This window comes from Podarcis tiliguerta (genome assembly GCF_965153285.1).
Source record: "Podarcis tiliguerta genome assembly, chromosome: 2".
In the NCBI taxonomy this organism is placed as follows: Eukaryota; Metazoa; Chordata; class Lepidosauria; order Squamata; family Lacertidae; genus Podarcis; species Podarcis tiliguerta.
In genome coordinates, this window is record NC_139535.1 from 50244994 (window position 1) to 50262669 (window position 17676).

Below are 17676 nucleotides of genomic sequence, written 5' to 3' on the forward strand. Positions count from 1 at the left end.
CTAGTTTTAAGTACTTGGTAGTGAAGACTACAAAGCAGTAGGCCCAGATGCGCATCACTATAATAGAACAGCTGGCCTTGATTTCATTTCCTGTTGCCACATGACATGCTTACTTACATGCCCCTTTGTTCTTCAGCAAAAGGACTCACAGGCCAAGAAAGCAAACAAACTGGAAATTCTGCAGTCCCATCAAGTTAGTTTGACAGAGTTAACTAAATTTGCACTAACAGAATGACCCCATTCACAATGGGTGGAAATATTTAGGGAAGGGGGCAGTACAAGCTGTGCCTAGCCTTGGAGGAATGGAATGGAAGTATGGAGAACAGGAAGACCGATGTGTGAAAGGCAGGTGAAGAACCAAGACTAACTCCACAATACTGTATTGGTCCAAATGTTACTTTTTAATATCTAAAAGTAAAAAAATATGCTCCATCCACCCCCTCCCCATATTTACATAATCAGTTGCAATTACACTGAAAGAAGGGGTACAGAGAATGCATTTCCATCCAGTCTGTTTTTAAATGCATTTTACAGCTGAAAACTTCTTTATTGCTTAGGATCATCCACGCCGAGTCCCTGCATGTCCTCGACAGCGCCATGTCAAGGAATCCAAAATGTCTATAAAGTCTCATGGGAGTATTAGTAGCATAAGAAGCTTTCTCCAAGAATGGGGTAGTTGCTGTATATATGGCACAAAGATGTATGTGGCACAGAGAAGCACTTAAGGAGTGCAGAGTGTATTTACTGTTGATATTTCAGAACAGAGAAAACATTCTGGAAAGTTTGTTTTTAAACAAGCCCAGAATCCTAGGAGCTTACAATTGATAACCCTCATTTAAAAACAAAAGGGACTGATGTATCAACATGTATTTGCTGTGCCAGTATTAAACCAAAGCTCTGCTACAATTCGGGACGATACTTGCTAGGATCTCAAGTTCCTGAACTGGTAGGTGTGCAGCCAAATGAAAAAATCCTTTTGAAGGGATGCAGCAAAGAGCCTGGCATACCAAAATATAAATAGGATGGTGCTGCATGCGAGCATTCAAGTCTGCGATGTAATCCCAGTACTTCTATTACAGTCTTCACAAATACGTTGCTGTCAGTACAACTTGAAAACTGTCCAATGGAAAAGATGAATCCGGAATTAGTCATCTATAGTGGGCAACCAAAAGGCCTGAAAGAAGAAACAAAATCAGTGTGATTCTAGTATGTCTGCCAATTTTCTAATTACAAAGAACTGTTCAATATAAATTGAGAGTTTATACTTCCTGCTTACATAGTCCATGTGCATTTTGAAGTGCACTGTTCTGTAAGTATGTTAAGGGGACAGGAATGCACACACAAGCCTCACAGCATCGTATGAACACACAGGGTCCCTGACCTTCCCCTGCAGGGGGCTTGAATGCAAGTAGATTTCTCTGCAATCAACTCTGCTTTGACAAGGTCCTCATCCCTACAAAAAGCTGTACTCACTTTCAAACACCCATAAGGAGTGCCCATTTGTCTGAAGCATGCACATATTCAATTTGGCTGGGGTTCTGTAGAAACATATTGTCTCCTTACCATATTGGAGCATGCACTGGCAAAGGTCATAAATCTTGGGTTGAACTGTAAACAGGTAATAGGGCCTGTGTGCTTCCCATCTAGCACTGCTACTTTCATTCCAGTCTCTCCATTCCAGACGTGGATCTTCCCATCCTCTGATCCTGTAAATTGGATTATGCAATATTAGTATGAAGCACCAACAGGAGACCAATTAATTAAGCAACCCAACTGATTTTCAACTGATGGCACAATATATACAAAACAGCCAGATACACCCCAGAAGGGCAGAAATCTTTTCAGGCCATAGGCTGCATTGGAAGTGACACTGAAATTACTTTTCAAACTTGGTGTTCCCCAGTTACATAACGGAGTGTGGCTCTCTTACCAATCATTATAAACTGAGAGTCTGGGGTGAATGAAGCTTCCAGTGTAACAGCTTTTGTGTTGTTAAATCCCTGCAAAGAAAAAGGAAAAGTGAGTTTGGAGGTAAGAAAAGCAAGCCAATGCCTCATGCTAAGAAGCAAGAATCCACTAGAGTCCAGAAGATGATACACATGAAATCCTTTAGTTACCTGGGTTAGAAAGAGTGATCGAAGATTTTGGGAAGTAAATGACAATTAGGCAGAAACTGTAAATATTTGACGTATACTTGAAATTAAAGGGATATTAATAAAAGAAACTGGTGTGCTGACAATCTAATCCTGCCAGACCTAGAGAACTACTGGGCCCTTGATGAACTACTGCAGTAAAAGAGTTTGGCTCAGCATAACCTGTGTCATACAGAAGCAGCATGTGCAACACCTTGGGCTGATAAGAGAATGAGGAAGGTCTTGTCTGGTGGCTTGGTGAATGATGAAGCCACTAAATGAGATGACATTACAGGAGCTAAGATGACATTACAGGAGAAAAATGGGTAAACAAAGTGGGTGGAAAAAATTGTTCCCACCTATGATCAATATAAAAACCTATAAAGGACAGGAGTAGGGTAGGCTTACTTTGTCTCTCAAAGGACAGAGAAAGGACCATGAGATCCATTGATATTGATGGCCACTGTTAATTATGAACTACTATGGAACTTAGAATAATCACGTCTTAAGTAGATGAACAAGAGGACTGTAGGAGGATGTTGCAATGCAATACCAAGTACTGTTATGTAAAGAATTCATGCTTTATCTGCTTTCTTTATCTATTACACTTGCATTGGGTAGTCTGCTTAATAAATTACTGTTTCAGTTGCACTATTGACTCACTTGTCACTCTTATTGGTTTAAGCCTTGTGTGCTGGGCTGCAATATTGAACCCTGATTTCCACCAAACAGTAATAGGTTTATGGAAGAAGCGCCTGATAGTGCCTCCTAAAAATGTCTGTAGCATAAACATTTAGACAGAATGATTGTTGAAAGATGAACAGCTGAGAAATCTTTAAAACAATACTAGTGGATCTGTGCAATACCGTATTATTTTGCTCTATAAGACACACCCGACCATAAGACGCACCTAGTTTTTAGACAAGAAAAACAAGAAAAGCCAGCAAGAGCCGCAGACACACTCGCTCGGCGCGGCTCTTTAAAGATAGAGTGGCTCTTGCTGGCTTTTTCGGGAGGTGGAAAAAGGGACTGATGGACTTCCCTCTGTCCCTTCTCCCACCTCCCTGAAAACCAGAGCAAGCTGCGCAGCTATCTCTGAAGCCAGCAGAGCAAGAGGAAGAGCTGCGCAGTGCCTCTTCTTGTGCTGCCTTCCCAGCGAAGCAGGATTAGGGACGGAAGGGTGCCCTTACGCAGCTCTCCCTCTTGCTGTGCAAAGCTTCTTAAGCTATCGCTGAAGCCAGCACAGCAAGAGGGAGAGCTGTGCAGCGCCTCTTGGTCTGCTGGCTTCCCAGTGAAGCAGGATGAGGGACAGAAGGGGCTCCGTAAGGGCTCCCTTCTGTCCCTCCTCCCGCTTCGCTGGAAAGGCAGCACAACAAGAGGTGCTGCGCAGCTCTCTCTCTTCCTGTGCTGGCTTCAGAGATAGCTGAGCAGCCTACATTCGCTCCATAAGACGCACACACATTTCTCCTTACTTTTTAGGAGGAAAAACGTGTGTCTTATGGAGCGAAAAATACGGTACATCTCACCTATAACTAAGGAAGTTTAAGACAGAGAGCACCCCAGAAAGTAAGGAAAGCAGCCTCACCGCAAATGTATGAAGAACAGCTCCTTTAAAGGCATCTATGAGTCGGATGAACCCTCCATTGGTTGATATAAGAACAAGTTTACCATCACTGCTGAACTTCAAACCAGTCCACTCACAGGTTCGGTCATACTGCATCTTAAAGGTAGCAAATGGACCCTTCAAGAAAGAAAACCAAATGAGAGCATATAGCAGAACCATCTCAATCATTATATTTATGAAAGTTAACATGAACCTGCACAAACACAGTCATACAAAATTATTTTTGTTGTGAGAAGACTGAAGGGAGCCAGTGAGCATCTCTTGGTCACTGGGACGCTGGCAAAGAATGCTGGTCTAGATAGACCCTGATCAGACAGGGCATTCTTCCAACATGAATGAAAACTCAGGACCACTTAACAAAAATTACGTTTTACTTTAAGAGATCTAGAGTGTGACTTTTGTTTTTTAGAGTTAAATGCATGATATCTGAATCATAGGAATTCTGCCCTTGTTGCAGACATGTTTATAGAGATCTCTTGGGAATGTTTACAATCTCAAATGCACCTGAACATTACATACCTTATCAAACGAGCGAAGATCATAAAGCTTCACCATTTCGGAATTGACCCCAGCTGCAAAAATCAGCCCCTCTGGATCAAATGAACACACAGGCTTCCCTTGAGGATGCATCAAGCCCTATAATTTGGGAAATTAAAAGAAATTACTCCATATAAAACAAAAAGTGTTACTTCTATTACTGTTAAATCACAATACAAGCAAGAACGCATGCACACACTCTCACTGTCAACAACATACATTATACATTATTTAATAACAATAATAATAATAATAATAATAATAGAAATCATGCCCAGTATATTTCTAAACCAGAATACTGAGTTACTTAGTTGTGAATTATGTCTTCTATATGATTACAGCCAAACCCACATTTTCATTTGTGCCACAGATACCTGTAAAACTCCATTCAATATATATGGGTGGCATTACTTGAGTCTAAGCTCCGTGAAGAACCAAGGAAAGTTAGTATTTATAGGTAACGTGCCTTGGCATAATCTTATGAGAAACATATTATAAATTACACCATTTTTCTGGACATCATAAACAATTGCTAAATAACAGTTTACTTGGTTTTTTGACAACTCTGCACCTGACTGTCAGGGAACTGCCATCAGAACAGGGGCGGGAAACAGAGGGGCAGTTGTGTTACAGGGAGCCTCCGAAAATCTTGCAAAGCACTTCTTCTTCCAGTGATGAGGAAAACCCCACCTCCAGTGGAGAAGAGGTGAAAGGACCAGAGGATGCTGGTGGGAGCCTCAGCACCACTTCTGGCAAAGCCGGCCAGGAGGGAAGCATGCCCCCTCTGTCGCCCACCCTGCGCAGAAGTCTAAAGCGCAAAGAGGGACGGAAAAGGCTGGGCGTAACAAGGCTTTTATGCTGGAGGAGGTCCAGGAAACAGGCACTCCCAGATTCTGCTAGCGATTGAGGCAGACATGAACTTTGGGTTTCTGCAATGTAAATAGTTTGCACCAAAATAAAACCTGTAAAAGACAGGTTGGAGTCCTGCCTGCTTACTTGTGAGCAGCCACCCTCGCCATGTGACACTGACCGGTAGGTGTTCCAATGAATACAATTTAGTTAAGACATATTCAAAGATAAACTAAAGTTGGATCTAAGAGGAATTGATGGTGTTCATATAGGGAGTCCTAAGATCTTTGTTTAAAATTTATTTAATTATAGTTCTGATTTTACTCCTCCCCAAAGCTCAGCCTCAGAGCTAAAGCCTTGGCAGAGAAAATACTCAAAATAGGAACTATCTGCTTTTGAATCTGAACAGATGTTTTGACAGCAGCTATCTGAAATTTCCCAGTTAACGCTTCACCAAGAAAAAGGTCGCAGGTATCTAAAAGCCTGTTTGTGTTTACACATTTGGCCATCAAGCAGCCATTTACATTTTTGGGATATTTAAGCAAACATAACCTAAGAGTGCTTGATTACTTCCTACAGTGATTCAAATTTAGACAATGTTAGTTAAGCCTACAGTGGTACCTCGGGTTACATACGCTTCAGGATAAGAACAGAAATTCTTGGCGCGGCGGCGGTGGCAGGAGGCCCCATTAGCTAAAGTGGTACTTCAGATTAAGAACAGTTTCAGGTTAAGTATGGACCTCCGGAACGAATTAAGTACTTAACCTGAGGTAGCACTGTATCTTATTTCATGATAACAATGCTAGGTTATTGGCATAAAGCAGAGCTGAAATCATTCATTCCACCAAAGCAAGACATTTCTGCAACAATGTTGTTTATGCAAAAAATGAAAAGTGGGACCAAACTATAGCTCTCCTTTACCCGTTTTTATCGAAACTGCTTATATTAAAACATCATTAATGCACACTCTTAATTGCAGGGGAGTGTTCTAATGCAGAGTCTGTACAAGTCACAGTAACCTTTTGTCAATATTAGTACTGGCGAACTTGTGTGCCACAGCTGGTCCTTATTTACTAAATCAAAGGCTAAGATATCAATCAAAGTTACAAATTAATGTTTATTTGTGTCCTTGATATATTTAGAAATCAAATAATGTAACAGAGATATCCAATCAGATTCCAGTGCTTCCTACAACTACCTTGCTCTTCATCAATAGAATAATTCTCTTCATCCCAGAGTTGAAGCTTTTGAGGAAGAAACTGGATACATACCCAAAGGCTGAATATTTGCTATAATTGTGTGGGTAACAACCATGCATAAGGTTTAAAAATATCACTAAGAAGTGTGTGCATGGAGGGAGAATGTTCTTTGGGACCACAGCACATGGGGAGGTGAACATTTCCCTCCCCAGTTGTGATTCCAATGCTGAACCACCACAAATTCTGGCAATTAGTATTAGAGAAAAGGTTCAAACTGATGCACAGAACAGATTTATAGGCTTGTAATTCCTTTGGTAACACACCATCTTTTAGTGGAATTGAATACTATGCTCTACAGTCTATTCTACATTCTGAAGCAGCCCTCCAGTGCACCTTATACCGACCACCCATTAACCAATACTCAATACCTGGCAATTTGGAGAGCGAAGATCCCAAAGTCTGATGGTCTTATCAAGCGACCCAGAAATAAAGGTATCATCCACTGGAGACATGGACAGAGCAACAACTCTGAAGGTGAGATAAAAATAAATGACACAAAACTATTTTTTCATCTTTCATTCTTGCCAATTTAAACAAGATAAAAATTCAACACAATGCACCGTTATTCCTGCTTCTTTACTAGCAAAATTATGAGTGCACTACTCATCTTACCTTTTGCTATGTCCTGGGAAGTATCTGATGTATTTATTGTCGTGCAGAGAGAGGTATCTGATTGTATCTACAAGAAATCAACAAGGCAAACAATATTATACAGCAACCCTGCATCACCTGGCCAGTAATAACAGTTTGTTTATTTCAATAGAGACAGTTATTTTTCTTGAAACACAGTTATTGTGTGGGTTAAAATTGAAGCCATGAAGTACAGTCTTCTGGCAGAGCCTGAGCAAAATAGTACAGTACTTGCATGTCCCAGCATGAAAATGTTTTAGGTTTGAGCCAGTAGGAATAATATACTGTACTTTCTGTCTAAAAAATATAACCATTTCTCTACCTGCAGTTTGTTTAACTTTTAGCTGTGTTAAGAATTTAGCAGTCATGTAAACCTTATCCAAGTGCCAACCACCTCAGCTCAACAACTGCAGTTAAAATGAGAATTCTGGGATACTGAACTCTGAAAACTACTTCTGGATAAAAAGAAACGAACAGAAGTAAACAAGTAAAAGACAACTAAATAGCAATACTTAACCATGTATATAAACATGAATAGAACATTGAGATTGATCACTTGCATTATATTTGCAGTATTTCTCAATCAGTATTTTCAACATACTTTTTTGGTTTGTACTCCAGTTACAGTTAAGTAAGTTATACAGCAGATAAAACTAATCTTGTAAAATTATTTCTCAGTCTTTACTCAAAGTTATATTTATAAATGTTGATGTAAATAAGTCAGCTTCTTCAAAAGATAAACTATAGTGGGAGAGCAAATAAGATGAGAATTTCAACTCCCAAGTGGAAAGTAAGGATGCAGAACCCACACATTTTGCAGCCCTTTAATCGCATGAAAAATAATGTGCTTAAGTATTTTCCAGTGAAACTGATAATAACATGCAGAGGGACGTAGACACATTTTGAAGAACAATTTTGCAAGTCAAAAATGAATGCTCAGGACAGACATGCTAGTCTGAAGAGTCAACTCTCTACCATGCACACTGCAATGCACAGGTTTTTTAAATTCCTGAATCTATTGTTTAAACACACACACATTTGAGAGAGACTGATGGTCTTTAAGTAGCAACAGTTACCTGGCACCAAACGAATGCAGGGAGGAAGCGCCTTGTTTTAGCAGATAAAGCTCTGTCCCAGGCAAGGCAGTGGCCTGTACAGTTATCTCCTGTACCGGGTGGTATCATAGACCCTCAAACTGTACAAACTACTACCTCAGCCTGGAATCAGGCAGGTAGAATTAGGCTTGAAAACTGAGACATTCTTCATAGAGGAGTACATCAGCAGAGCTGGTTCAAGCAGAAATTCAGAAACACCTAAATATTAATTCAAATACACAAATTGTGGCAAGCCTCCTGCGGGAAAGGACTTTGACGTGCCTGCCTCTTCCAAGAACATGTCCACACTGTATGAGTTCTTGAAATGCTTCAGACATTCAAGATAGATACCTTTTGAAGCACATATCAGTAATGCAAGGTAGAAAAATTTTCTAATGTTTTCCCCCCATTTGTAAAAATCCATTATTTCATAAAATTCATTAGTTACACATAAAACAGTCAAACTCTGCAGTTTCAAAGTTGTGATTAACATTTTGTAGATCCCTATCCCTCAGAAGTGTGCATGAATATGTAATAAATATAAACATACTGGTATTTTTGTGTGGTTTTTTTCCTTTAAATTTCAAACCCTGAGTTGTAGCCAAGCCTAGTAATACTCAAAGTAGACCAATTGAAATTATTAAACCTAGGGTCAGTGTCAACTTTCTATACTACTAGCAGAAGTCAGAACAATGACTCCCACTAAAGCAATGGGACCCCACCCAAAGCTGCTCTGGAGGGGCGGGAGAACACTAAGAACAGCATGTCATGGGAGAAGAGGGGATATCATTCCAAAAGACAAGCAGAAAACACTAGTGCTGACAGAACAACATCCTTCATACGACAATGAATCCCTCCCCTGTTAGTAACGTCCATTAAGTTCAACAGGTCTACTCTGAAAAGGACTAGCATTGGACACGGCCCTATGTAAGGAAGTGTATGTTGCCAAGCTGTTATATCTCGAAAAGTATTTTCAAGTAAACTTTGGCTTGAATACAGCATTACAGCTTCAATGGCTAAGTTCGCATGCAACCCTGGTAGTGCTATGCAGATGAGCCTCAACTAGCCCAAACATGATTCACCTAATCCCCCCTTCTTATTTTTACTAAAACAATCAATTATGTAAAATCAGACTCAATTGATTTAGAGTTTGGAAATTATTTATTTTTAATTTATTTGTTTATATCCCATCTTTCTTCCAAGGATCTTAAGGTACATATAGTTCTCCCCTGAACTCCCATTTTATCATCCCAACGACTTGTGAGGTAAGCTAAAGTGAGAGGCAGTAACTAGTCTAAGGGCACCCACTGAGCTTTAAGACAGAGTGGGGTTTGCACTTTGGTTTCTCAGGCCCTAATCCAACACTCTAACCAGTGCACTGTGCTGGTTCTGGAAAACCCATATCACCGCATACTTTAACACTGCCAACCATGGCTGAGGACTGTTTCATAATCAAGGAATGTACACACATTTTGTTTTTTAAAAAGAAAAGTTAAGGAGCCATATCATAATTTTGTACACCCAGCAAGAGAAGGATGTGGTTAATTACTGCTGTGGTATCACCTCTATGCAGAGGCCAGAAAGACTGGCCAGTTCTGAAAATATTCTGAATTTTAAGCTTTAGATTAAAAAAACCTCAAGATATTATTCATAATACTTTTATTACCCTCTATGAATGCCTACAATTCTTCTCAGATAATTTTTAGAATATTAATGCCTTGATAATAAACTTGACTATTCTTTAAAGGACACCAAATATCTTAACATCTTACTCTCAGGTTGTAACTGCTGAATTTGACAAAAGTTTTATTATTTTACTCAAGATGTTACTACATTGAGCCAAAATAGATATGAGTATAAAATAAATTCCTTGTACTTACAGCTTAAAAAGGATAATTTTAGAAGCTTGCCCTACAAAGGGCGAAAAACCTCCACCCTGCGGGCACAGGACCCAATATGGCAAGCAAGGCTGCTTTTCTCAAACATGCCCGCCCACCCCACACCTGATGGCATATATATAAAGACAGGTGTGGGCAGGTAAGGATGCAGCTACAAAATAACAACTGGGAGCTGAAATCAGCACCACCATCAAGCTTTACTAGAATTGGTTGCACTAAGGCAGGCTTCAACCTCGGCCCTCCAGATGTTTTTGGCCTACAACTCCCATGATCCCTAGCTAGCAGGACCAGTGATCAGGGATGCTGGGAATTGTAGTTGCAAAACATCTGGACGGACGAGGTTGAGGAAGCCTGCACTAAGGGGTTCCCCACTGAGCCCAGCTTTGTCCATTTGCAGGTGGAGTGTTAAATCAAATCATACTCACAAATGTAACTGCCAATAATTGGAGGGTGGCCCACAGGGGTATGTGGCCGAGGGAATGAAGCTGGCCAACAGGGGGGTGGGGAAATAAATTTCTCACCACTTCCAGAGGATGAAAAGCAAGCTAGAAAACTTGTTCAGTGTTTTAATCAAGCATGGTTTGTTCAAATGCTTAAACGTCAACTTAAGGAGACAACATTATCAAGTTAAAAGTCAGAAATTAATGATTACCCACTAGATAAATGGTAGATGAGAAGCAGAAACTGCTCATCTGTATTAGAGTATGAACAGAGATATTGAATGGATGGAACAAGCCAGGTTTCGAGATGAGAGAGCTGTTGTGAGAGAGGAGCAAACACGTCAATAGTTGAGGAAAGGGTTGCACTGGTAGGATTGGGATATAAATTCAATAAATAAACTGAAGGTGGGAACTGCAAAATCTGCAGAGCAAGCACAACAACAGAAGTGAGGAGAGTAGTTTGGGGAAATGGATGCGACTGAAAAAGAAGCAGGAAAAGTGTGAGAAGGATAGAATGAGTAGGGGAAAAAATCAAAGCCCATATTCATAAATCTCTTTCAGGTTCACATTTCTGCTCAAGACAAGCTCAAATACTAAAAAATGTACATCTGATGTGACCAACAGAACGCAGTCTGATAAAGATAATCAACATTGTTAACCACATAGAGTCATGTCAAATGAACTGTAATGTTTTTTAGGAATGAATTTATGAATTTACAGACCCCAATATATATTCCTAAGTAAACATAACACATTTACGGTTGGGGAAAACAAGAGATGAGGGCAAGTTCTAAGGCTGCAATTGTAACCTCACATACCTGGACGTAAGTCACACTGAACTCAATAGGACTTACTTCTAAGTAGACATGGTTAAAATTGCATAAGCCAGTAGCAAAGTTAAGAGACACCTGCATACATGTTTAGCTTGCATCAAATCAATGGTTCAGGCTTTCATTTCACCCTCATTAAAAGTTCAGTCAAGAATTGACTAAGGTATCTTTTTAAAATAATAATTTAGAGATTAAACATTAAGAGCAGGAAAATACTCATTTACCTTCTAAAAGCTTGAATGAATAAACCACTCAATGTAGTCAAGCCCAATCTTTTGCTCAAGTATTTATTATCTATCCCTGCCAAAAAGCAGGTAGATATCAGAGACAATGAATAGATCACTTACCATCTATTTTATTGGAACTGTACACCACAGTGTTGGCAGCATGCGTGTATCTGATGAGATCCACTCCATACTTTTTACTGTATAGTGTTCTCTTAGGCCTGCCAGGAAGAAATACAAGAACGATTATACTTGTTCCAACATACAAGAACTCCGCTTAGCCATATCAAAACCTTTAAAAAAGCAATTGAACACCTTCACTCAAAGAAGACAACTGCCATTTTAAGACTGCTGTTTCTGTCACCTTTGATTACCACAAAATGAACTGTGACTAACAAATGATTTTTTTTACATGCTAGTGTATGCCATTAAATAAAGAGATTGTGGGGCTAGAAACAGTTCCAATGAATATCTGGTCAGATTCAAAACAAGCTCACTTCAAACCATGGTGTCTGAAGCTGGTTTGTTAAACCACTCAGAGTTTATAATAAATCCTGGCCCAGATGACACAACAAGCAAAGATTCAGAGAAAAGTGAAACCAGATGCAGTCAAAAGCTTCCTTCTGGCTACACAGAGGTAGGGGAGAGGCGGTGGCAGTGCATAAGCCTTATTTCAGCTCCTTGGTATCATGTTAAACCATGGGTTAGCATGATGGGCAGACACAACCCAAATCCGAGCCCTAGATCTAATCTTCCACTACAGTAAGAAATTCCCTCACATCTGTCAAATCTTATAACATACGCAAAAGGACTTTGCTCTTTACTTTACACATAGCCAGGCAGAAGTAGCACAACAAGTCAGCACTTATTTTGCCTGGCCCAGAGCTCAGCACGATATAGAAGACCTCTCCTATAACACATGGAGAAAACGTGGGGGAGGGGAAGGTTCAGAGGAAGTCATAAACACGTTTGGCTACTGAGTCATGCCAGTATTTCTGAATCTTTACCCAGGAAATTTAAAAGCAATCATTGTAGCTTGCTGCGAGAAGAGATTTGTTATCTGTCTCATCATAAAAACTATATATTGGCCAGGAGCTTATGAACTTTATGGATGAGTCAATTTTGAACTTGGGCCTTCCGCATCAAAACCCAGTCTAGATACTGCATCTCATAGGCTAAGTCACTTTGAATGTACCAGTAAACTATAGTTTAGTATTATAGGAATGAGCCACGGGATACACCAGGAAGGGGTGGTCAGAAGCATCTACAGTCATACCTAGCTTTTCGAACGGAATCCGTTCCAGAAGTCCATTTGACGTCCGAAAATGTTAGAAAACCAAGACGCAGCTTTGGATTGGCTGCAGGAACTTCCTGTACTCAATTGGAAGCCACAGAAGACGTTTGGGTTCCAAAGAACTCACTTCGGGGTTTGTGCAGTTTGGGAGCCAAAACATTCAAGTTGCAAGGCATTCGACAACCAAAGTATGACTGTATTTTTAATTTTAATTACGATTCCTCCTTGTCCGCACTCCAGGATCTCTGGTTTGATTCAACTGATTCATGTAAGAATCATAAACCATGGCTAGAGAGTTTAATCAGAGTCCCAACTTTGGACATAATTGTAGTAAGTTTAAAATTTAAAGCAGAAGCTTTCAAGCTCATCCTTCTCACAGCAAAAGGAATGTTGGGAATGCATAAGCCCAGGTTTGTGGTTTGCTCCTGTAACACTAAACCATGGCCTATAGTGGTAGATTATAGTATTTAAGCAATAAACACAAATACATTTTATTTTCAAACTTGTTGATACTGTAACACAGGTAGGGGAATGAAAATTATGTTCTTGCTAAGTGAAAGGGTGTTACATACGATTCAGGTTACAGACTCTGCTAACCCAGAAATAGTACCTCGGGTTAAGAACTTTGCTTCAGGATGAGAACAGAAATCGTGCTCCAGCGGCATGGTGGCAACAGGAGGCCCCATTAGCTAAAGTGGTGCTTCAGGTTAAGAACAGTTTCAGGTTAAGAACGGACCTCCGGAACGAATTAAGTACTTAACCCGAGGTACCACTATACTGTGCCACTTCTATAACATCTAGCACTCAAAAATTCATTGCGCTCTGGAATGTTATGTCCTCTTCAAACTGACAGAAGCATTAGGTGAATGTGGGACACTTAATTACAATTCGTCTATCTGTGGTCAGAGTGAGAATCAACAGAGTAGAAGAACAAATATAAAAAGAGCATGTAAACTGTGATTCAACAACAGGTGGCAAAATCCCCTTTTTGTTTATTATTTATTTAAACAATTTATATACTGCTTAACTATAACCACCTCTAAGCAGTGTACAAGAAATATAATACACAAAAAGGAATTTTTTGATGGAACTATAAAATTGGTCGGAACTATAAAAATACTTCAATTAAAATGTCTTCAGTAGTTCAACAGGGAAGGGGGCTGTCTGACCTCAGATGGAAAGGAGTTCCATAAAATTGAGCCCACAAAGAAGTGAGAAGGTAAGGAACTCTTTTTGGCTTGATACACACTCCCCTTGGGGAAAGGGAGGGAACAAACTGTATGTGTCACCAATGCCAGCATGCAAGATCATAGGACTGCTTTCATGATAGTCAATTATTAAAAAGGCATTTATTTGGTCTAAGAACTGCCTTAAACAAGGAGAAAATAAAGCTTGCAGCTACACAACAACACATAGTCTGATTACATGTGAGTGTGCTTTTCATTGATGTTTCATTTCATAAGCTCTGGACACTCTTGCTAGGGGCAACCAATTTAACAAGTAAATGATTTTTTCCTTTGAAATTTGAAAAATTGCTTTAAACCTAAATCAGACAGATGCAAAAATAATATGGGTTTCAATAGAAGAAACTTTTTTTTTTAATAGAAAAGATAGCTTCATTCTTGGCAAAGATTTCACTATCCTCAAGGTTGACTGCGAAAGAAACCATGATTCCTATTCAGCAGTAGAATGAATTGGAACTCCCCCCCCCCCCCGTGCCAATATTCTAAACTTTGCCCGGATAGGGTCAGCTAATGGAGTTAAGTACTTAAAATACATGGAAAAGAGCAGACTCTTCAAGAGGGGAAGAAGAAGAGTTTGGATTTGATATCCCGCCTTTCACTCCCTTTAAGGAGTCTCAAAGCGGCCAACATTCTCCTTTCCCTTCCTCCCCCACAGCAAACACTCTGTGAGGTGAGAGGGGCTGAGAGACTTCAAAGAAGTGTGACTGGCCCAAGGTCGCCCAGCAGCTGCATGTGGAGGAGCGGAGACGCGAACCCGGTTCACCAGATTACGAGACTACTGCTCTTAACCACTACACCCAGTTCCCCAGATTATGAGACTACCGCTCTCAACCACTACACCACACGGGGGAGCCGCAAATATGGGAACTCTGTCTACAAAAGAGTATAAATCATGGAGTAGAACTGATGACAGATTATGTATCTATGTATAGTAAGAAATACTATTAATACAATTATTTTGAAAAACCCTATCTCACTGAATTTTAATAATTTATTATGTGTCTTTAAAAGTATTGGAAATTTTGTTTCCCTTCTTGATTCTTCAAGGTATCTAGCAGCTAATGTGAAAACAATCCTAACACAGCTGCACATTACTGATCAAAGATATACATAGAAAAACTGGAAGGTCACAGTCGAAAATGCCTAAAAATGCAAAATAAATCAACATTTTACATTTGTAATGGTATCAGCAGTACCAAAGACGTGATAACACAGCTGAAAGGTGAAAATAAAAAATGACAACTGGCACCCGGCACCCTAACTCTCACTCACACACAACCCAAATGTGATGTGGCCTAGGGTCTTCCATACCCATGTCATCCCTTTCCCTGTATGGAGACTATGCACAACTTCAGTTCCCAACATCTGGTGTGTGCACATGAGGAGCACACACAAGTTGTGTGCTGGGACCACATGGATTAAATATGCAAAATGAATGTGTCTAACACCCAACCCATCCCCCAACAAAGTGAAGCAAGCTAGATACAGCAGGAAAGGGGAAAACCACTTTGCCCTGCCTCCATGATACCACTGGTGGTTGGCTGTCAACAGAAGACAACCTCTGGCAGAGTCCCCAACCTCTGGCAGAAAAAAACCTCCCTTATAATCTACCCTCTAGCAGAGGCATACCTAGGGTCCCTTGTGCTCTTGAGCTGTATCCCCCGCCCCCATCAAATCTGAGCAGCAGGTGAGGTTGCCTGGACAGGAGGAACATGTCTCCTTGGGGCTGAATGGGGCAGCTGCACTGTTTTCTGCCTGGTAGCTGCTCTGAGGACCCTTTCCGTCCCCTCCTGCACCTGTAGCAGCAACAACCTTTCTTGAGATCCCATCAGCTGGCAAGGCAGGACCTGGCACTCCAAGTATGACAGGAGGATTCTGCCTGATGGGTGAATTTTGTGCCCCTAGCAAGGGCAAATGTCGCCAACCCCTAGGTACACCTCTACCCCACAGAAGCACAGATTTGGAAGTGGGGTAGGAACTACTTTATTAGTGTACCAGACTTTTAGTAGGCGAGCTGAAGAAAATTCTGTTATAGGTGTGATGCTGAAAATATCACATTCACTAGGATTTGGTAATCATTCACATTGTCTCAATGTTTTGGTCTCGCATATAAAAACAAGGAAGTGGGTCAAAGAAAGGTGCTTTCTGTATCGACTTTAACAAGATACTGAGTGAGAAGGAAAGAAAACTGAACATAAACCTTTATAAATGCATTTTATTTAATTGAAACCTACTAACAGAAGCAGCAAATTGCATTTGCAAGAATACTTATAATCACCAAATCGTTTAGTAGGGCAACACAAATGGAGTCGTGTCTGACCCGATTGCCAGTATAATTTCATCTTCATTTTCTCACAATGATAAAAATGAAAGGGCAGCTACTTAGCAGTCTATCTATTCTACAGCATTATATCTGGTGCTACTGACGGGACAATTAGACTCACTTCATGTTCCTCTGCTGAAACAACCATATTCCAACTGAGGTACTGTTTTTATACATCATGCCTTTCTCCACTCAGCCCCAGTATACCTACATCCCTAACACATCCATGTGCTACAGATCCCACAATAATGCTATCTTGTTGAAGTCACCATCAACATAGAGATTTTCTCCTAAAACCCTAGGACCAAGCACACTGCTTATTTGCATAAGGTAAATACAAAGGTTAGGGGGCACAAGTGTCAACATAGGCAGGGAGGGGAACCCAATCATAGAACTGTAGTGTTGGAAGGGACCTAGGGATCATTTAGTCCAACCCCCTGCAATGCAGGAATAAGCAGCTGCCACATACCAGGATCAACCTTGGCGTTATCAGCACCACGCTCTAAGCAATCTAGGCTGACAAACCAAAGGGGGGGGGGCGCTTTAGCTGATTCCTTTAAGATGTACAACTTGCTTTTCTCTAAGGCAGGAAACACCACCAATCCTTATAGAGCACTTGCACTTTCCCAAGAATATTAGAAGATAAGACAGGCCCTTCTCACAGATTTCACAGTGTGATGAGGCGGCGGGATACAAATGGGGGGGAGGGCTATGCCCTCGGTTCCTCCCTCCTTGGAAGTCGGGGCATCCCAACAACCCCGAGGCCCTTCTTGTCCTTCAGCCGGTCCTGCCAACAACACACCCACACCGGTCCCCAAGCCACCCTCCTCCACAAGTATCCTCAGATGCCGAGAACCGGTTTGTTTTTAATGTTCTAAATTTCTCTCTTCAAGCCCCCCCCCACCCCCGCTCCACTGTGCGAGAGGTCTGAAGGGCCTCCTCCCGGCTTCTCTCTCTGCCTCCCCCCCGCCTGCCCGGGCCTGCCCGCCCCCTCCCAGTACACTCACTTGCCCTCCTGGCAGTCGTAGAGCACGATGGAGTCGTCGTCGCTGCTGGAGATGACGGTCTCGCCGTTGGGGCTGAAGTCGAAGCAGTTGATCTTGTCCGAGTTCTCGCGGAACACTTTGGCCACGCGGAAGCTCCGCAGCACGTTGTCCGTCAGCTTCATGCCGCCGCCGGCGGGAGAGGAGGAGGGAGGGAGGGAGCCGGCGGGGCCTGCGCGCCGAAGAGGGCGCGGGGAAAGCGGGAAGCGCCTGCCTCGCGGCGGAGGGAGAGGAGGAAGCCGCGGGGAGGGGACG

General features: G+C 41.3%; 1 protein-coding gene across 2 annotated transcripts; it reads right to left on the reverse strand.

Annotated features, from left to right (window-relative positions):
- Positions 1–380: 380 nt before the first annotated feature.
- Positions 381–17546, reverse strand: WDR82 (WD repeat domain 82; the record flags this gene model as incomplete). Of its 2 annotated transcripts, none has more annotated exons than XM_083429538.1 (9): positions 381–1174; positions 1564–1706; positions 1931–2000; positions 3718–3873; positions 4276–4392; positions 6770–6869; positions 7014–7080; positions 11641–11738; positions 17386–17546. In XM_083429538.1, 9 exons carry the CDS (start codon positions 17544–17546, stop codon positions 1145–1147), a joined length of 942 nt encoding a protein of 313 aa, XP_083285664.1. In that variant the 3' UTR covers positions 381–1144. The 2 variants fall into 2 exon arrangements, with proteins under 2 accessions (XP_083285664.1, XP_083285663.1); XM_083429537.1 differs by having other exon boundaries at positions 6767–6869.
- Between the last annotated feature and the right edge of the window lie 130 nt (positions 17547–17676).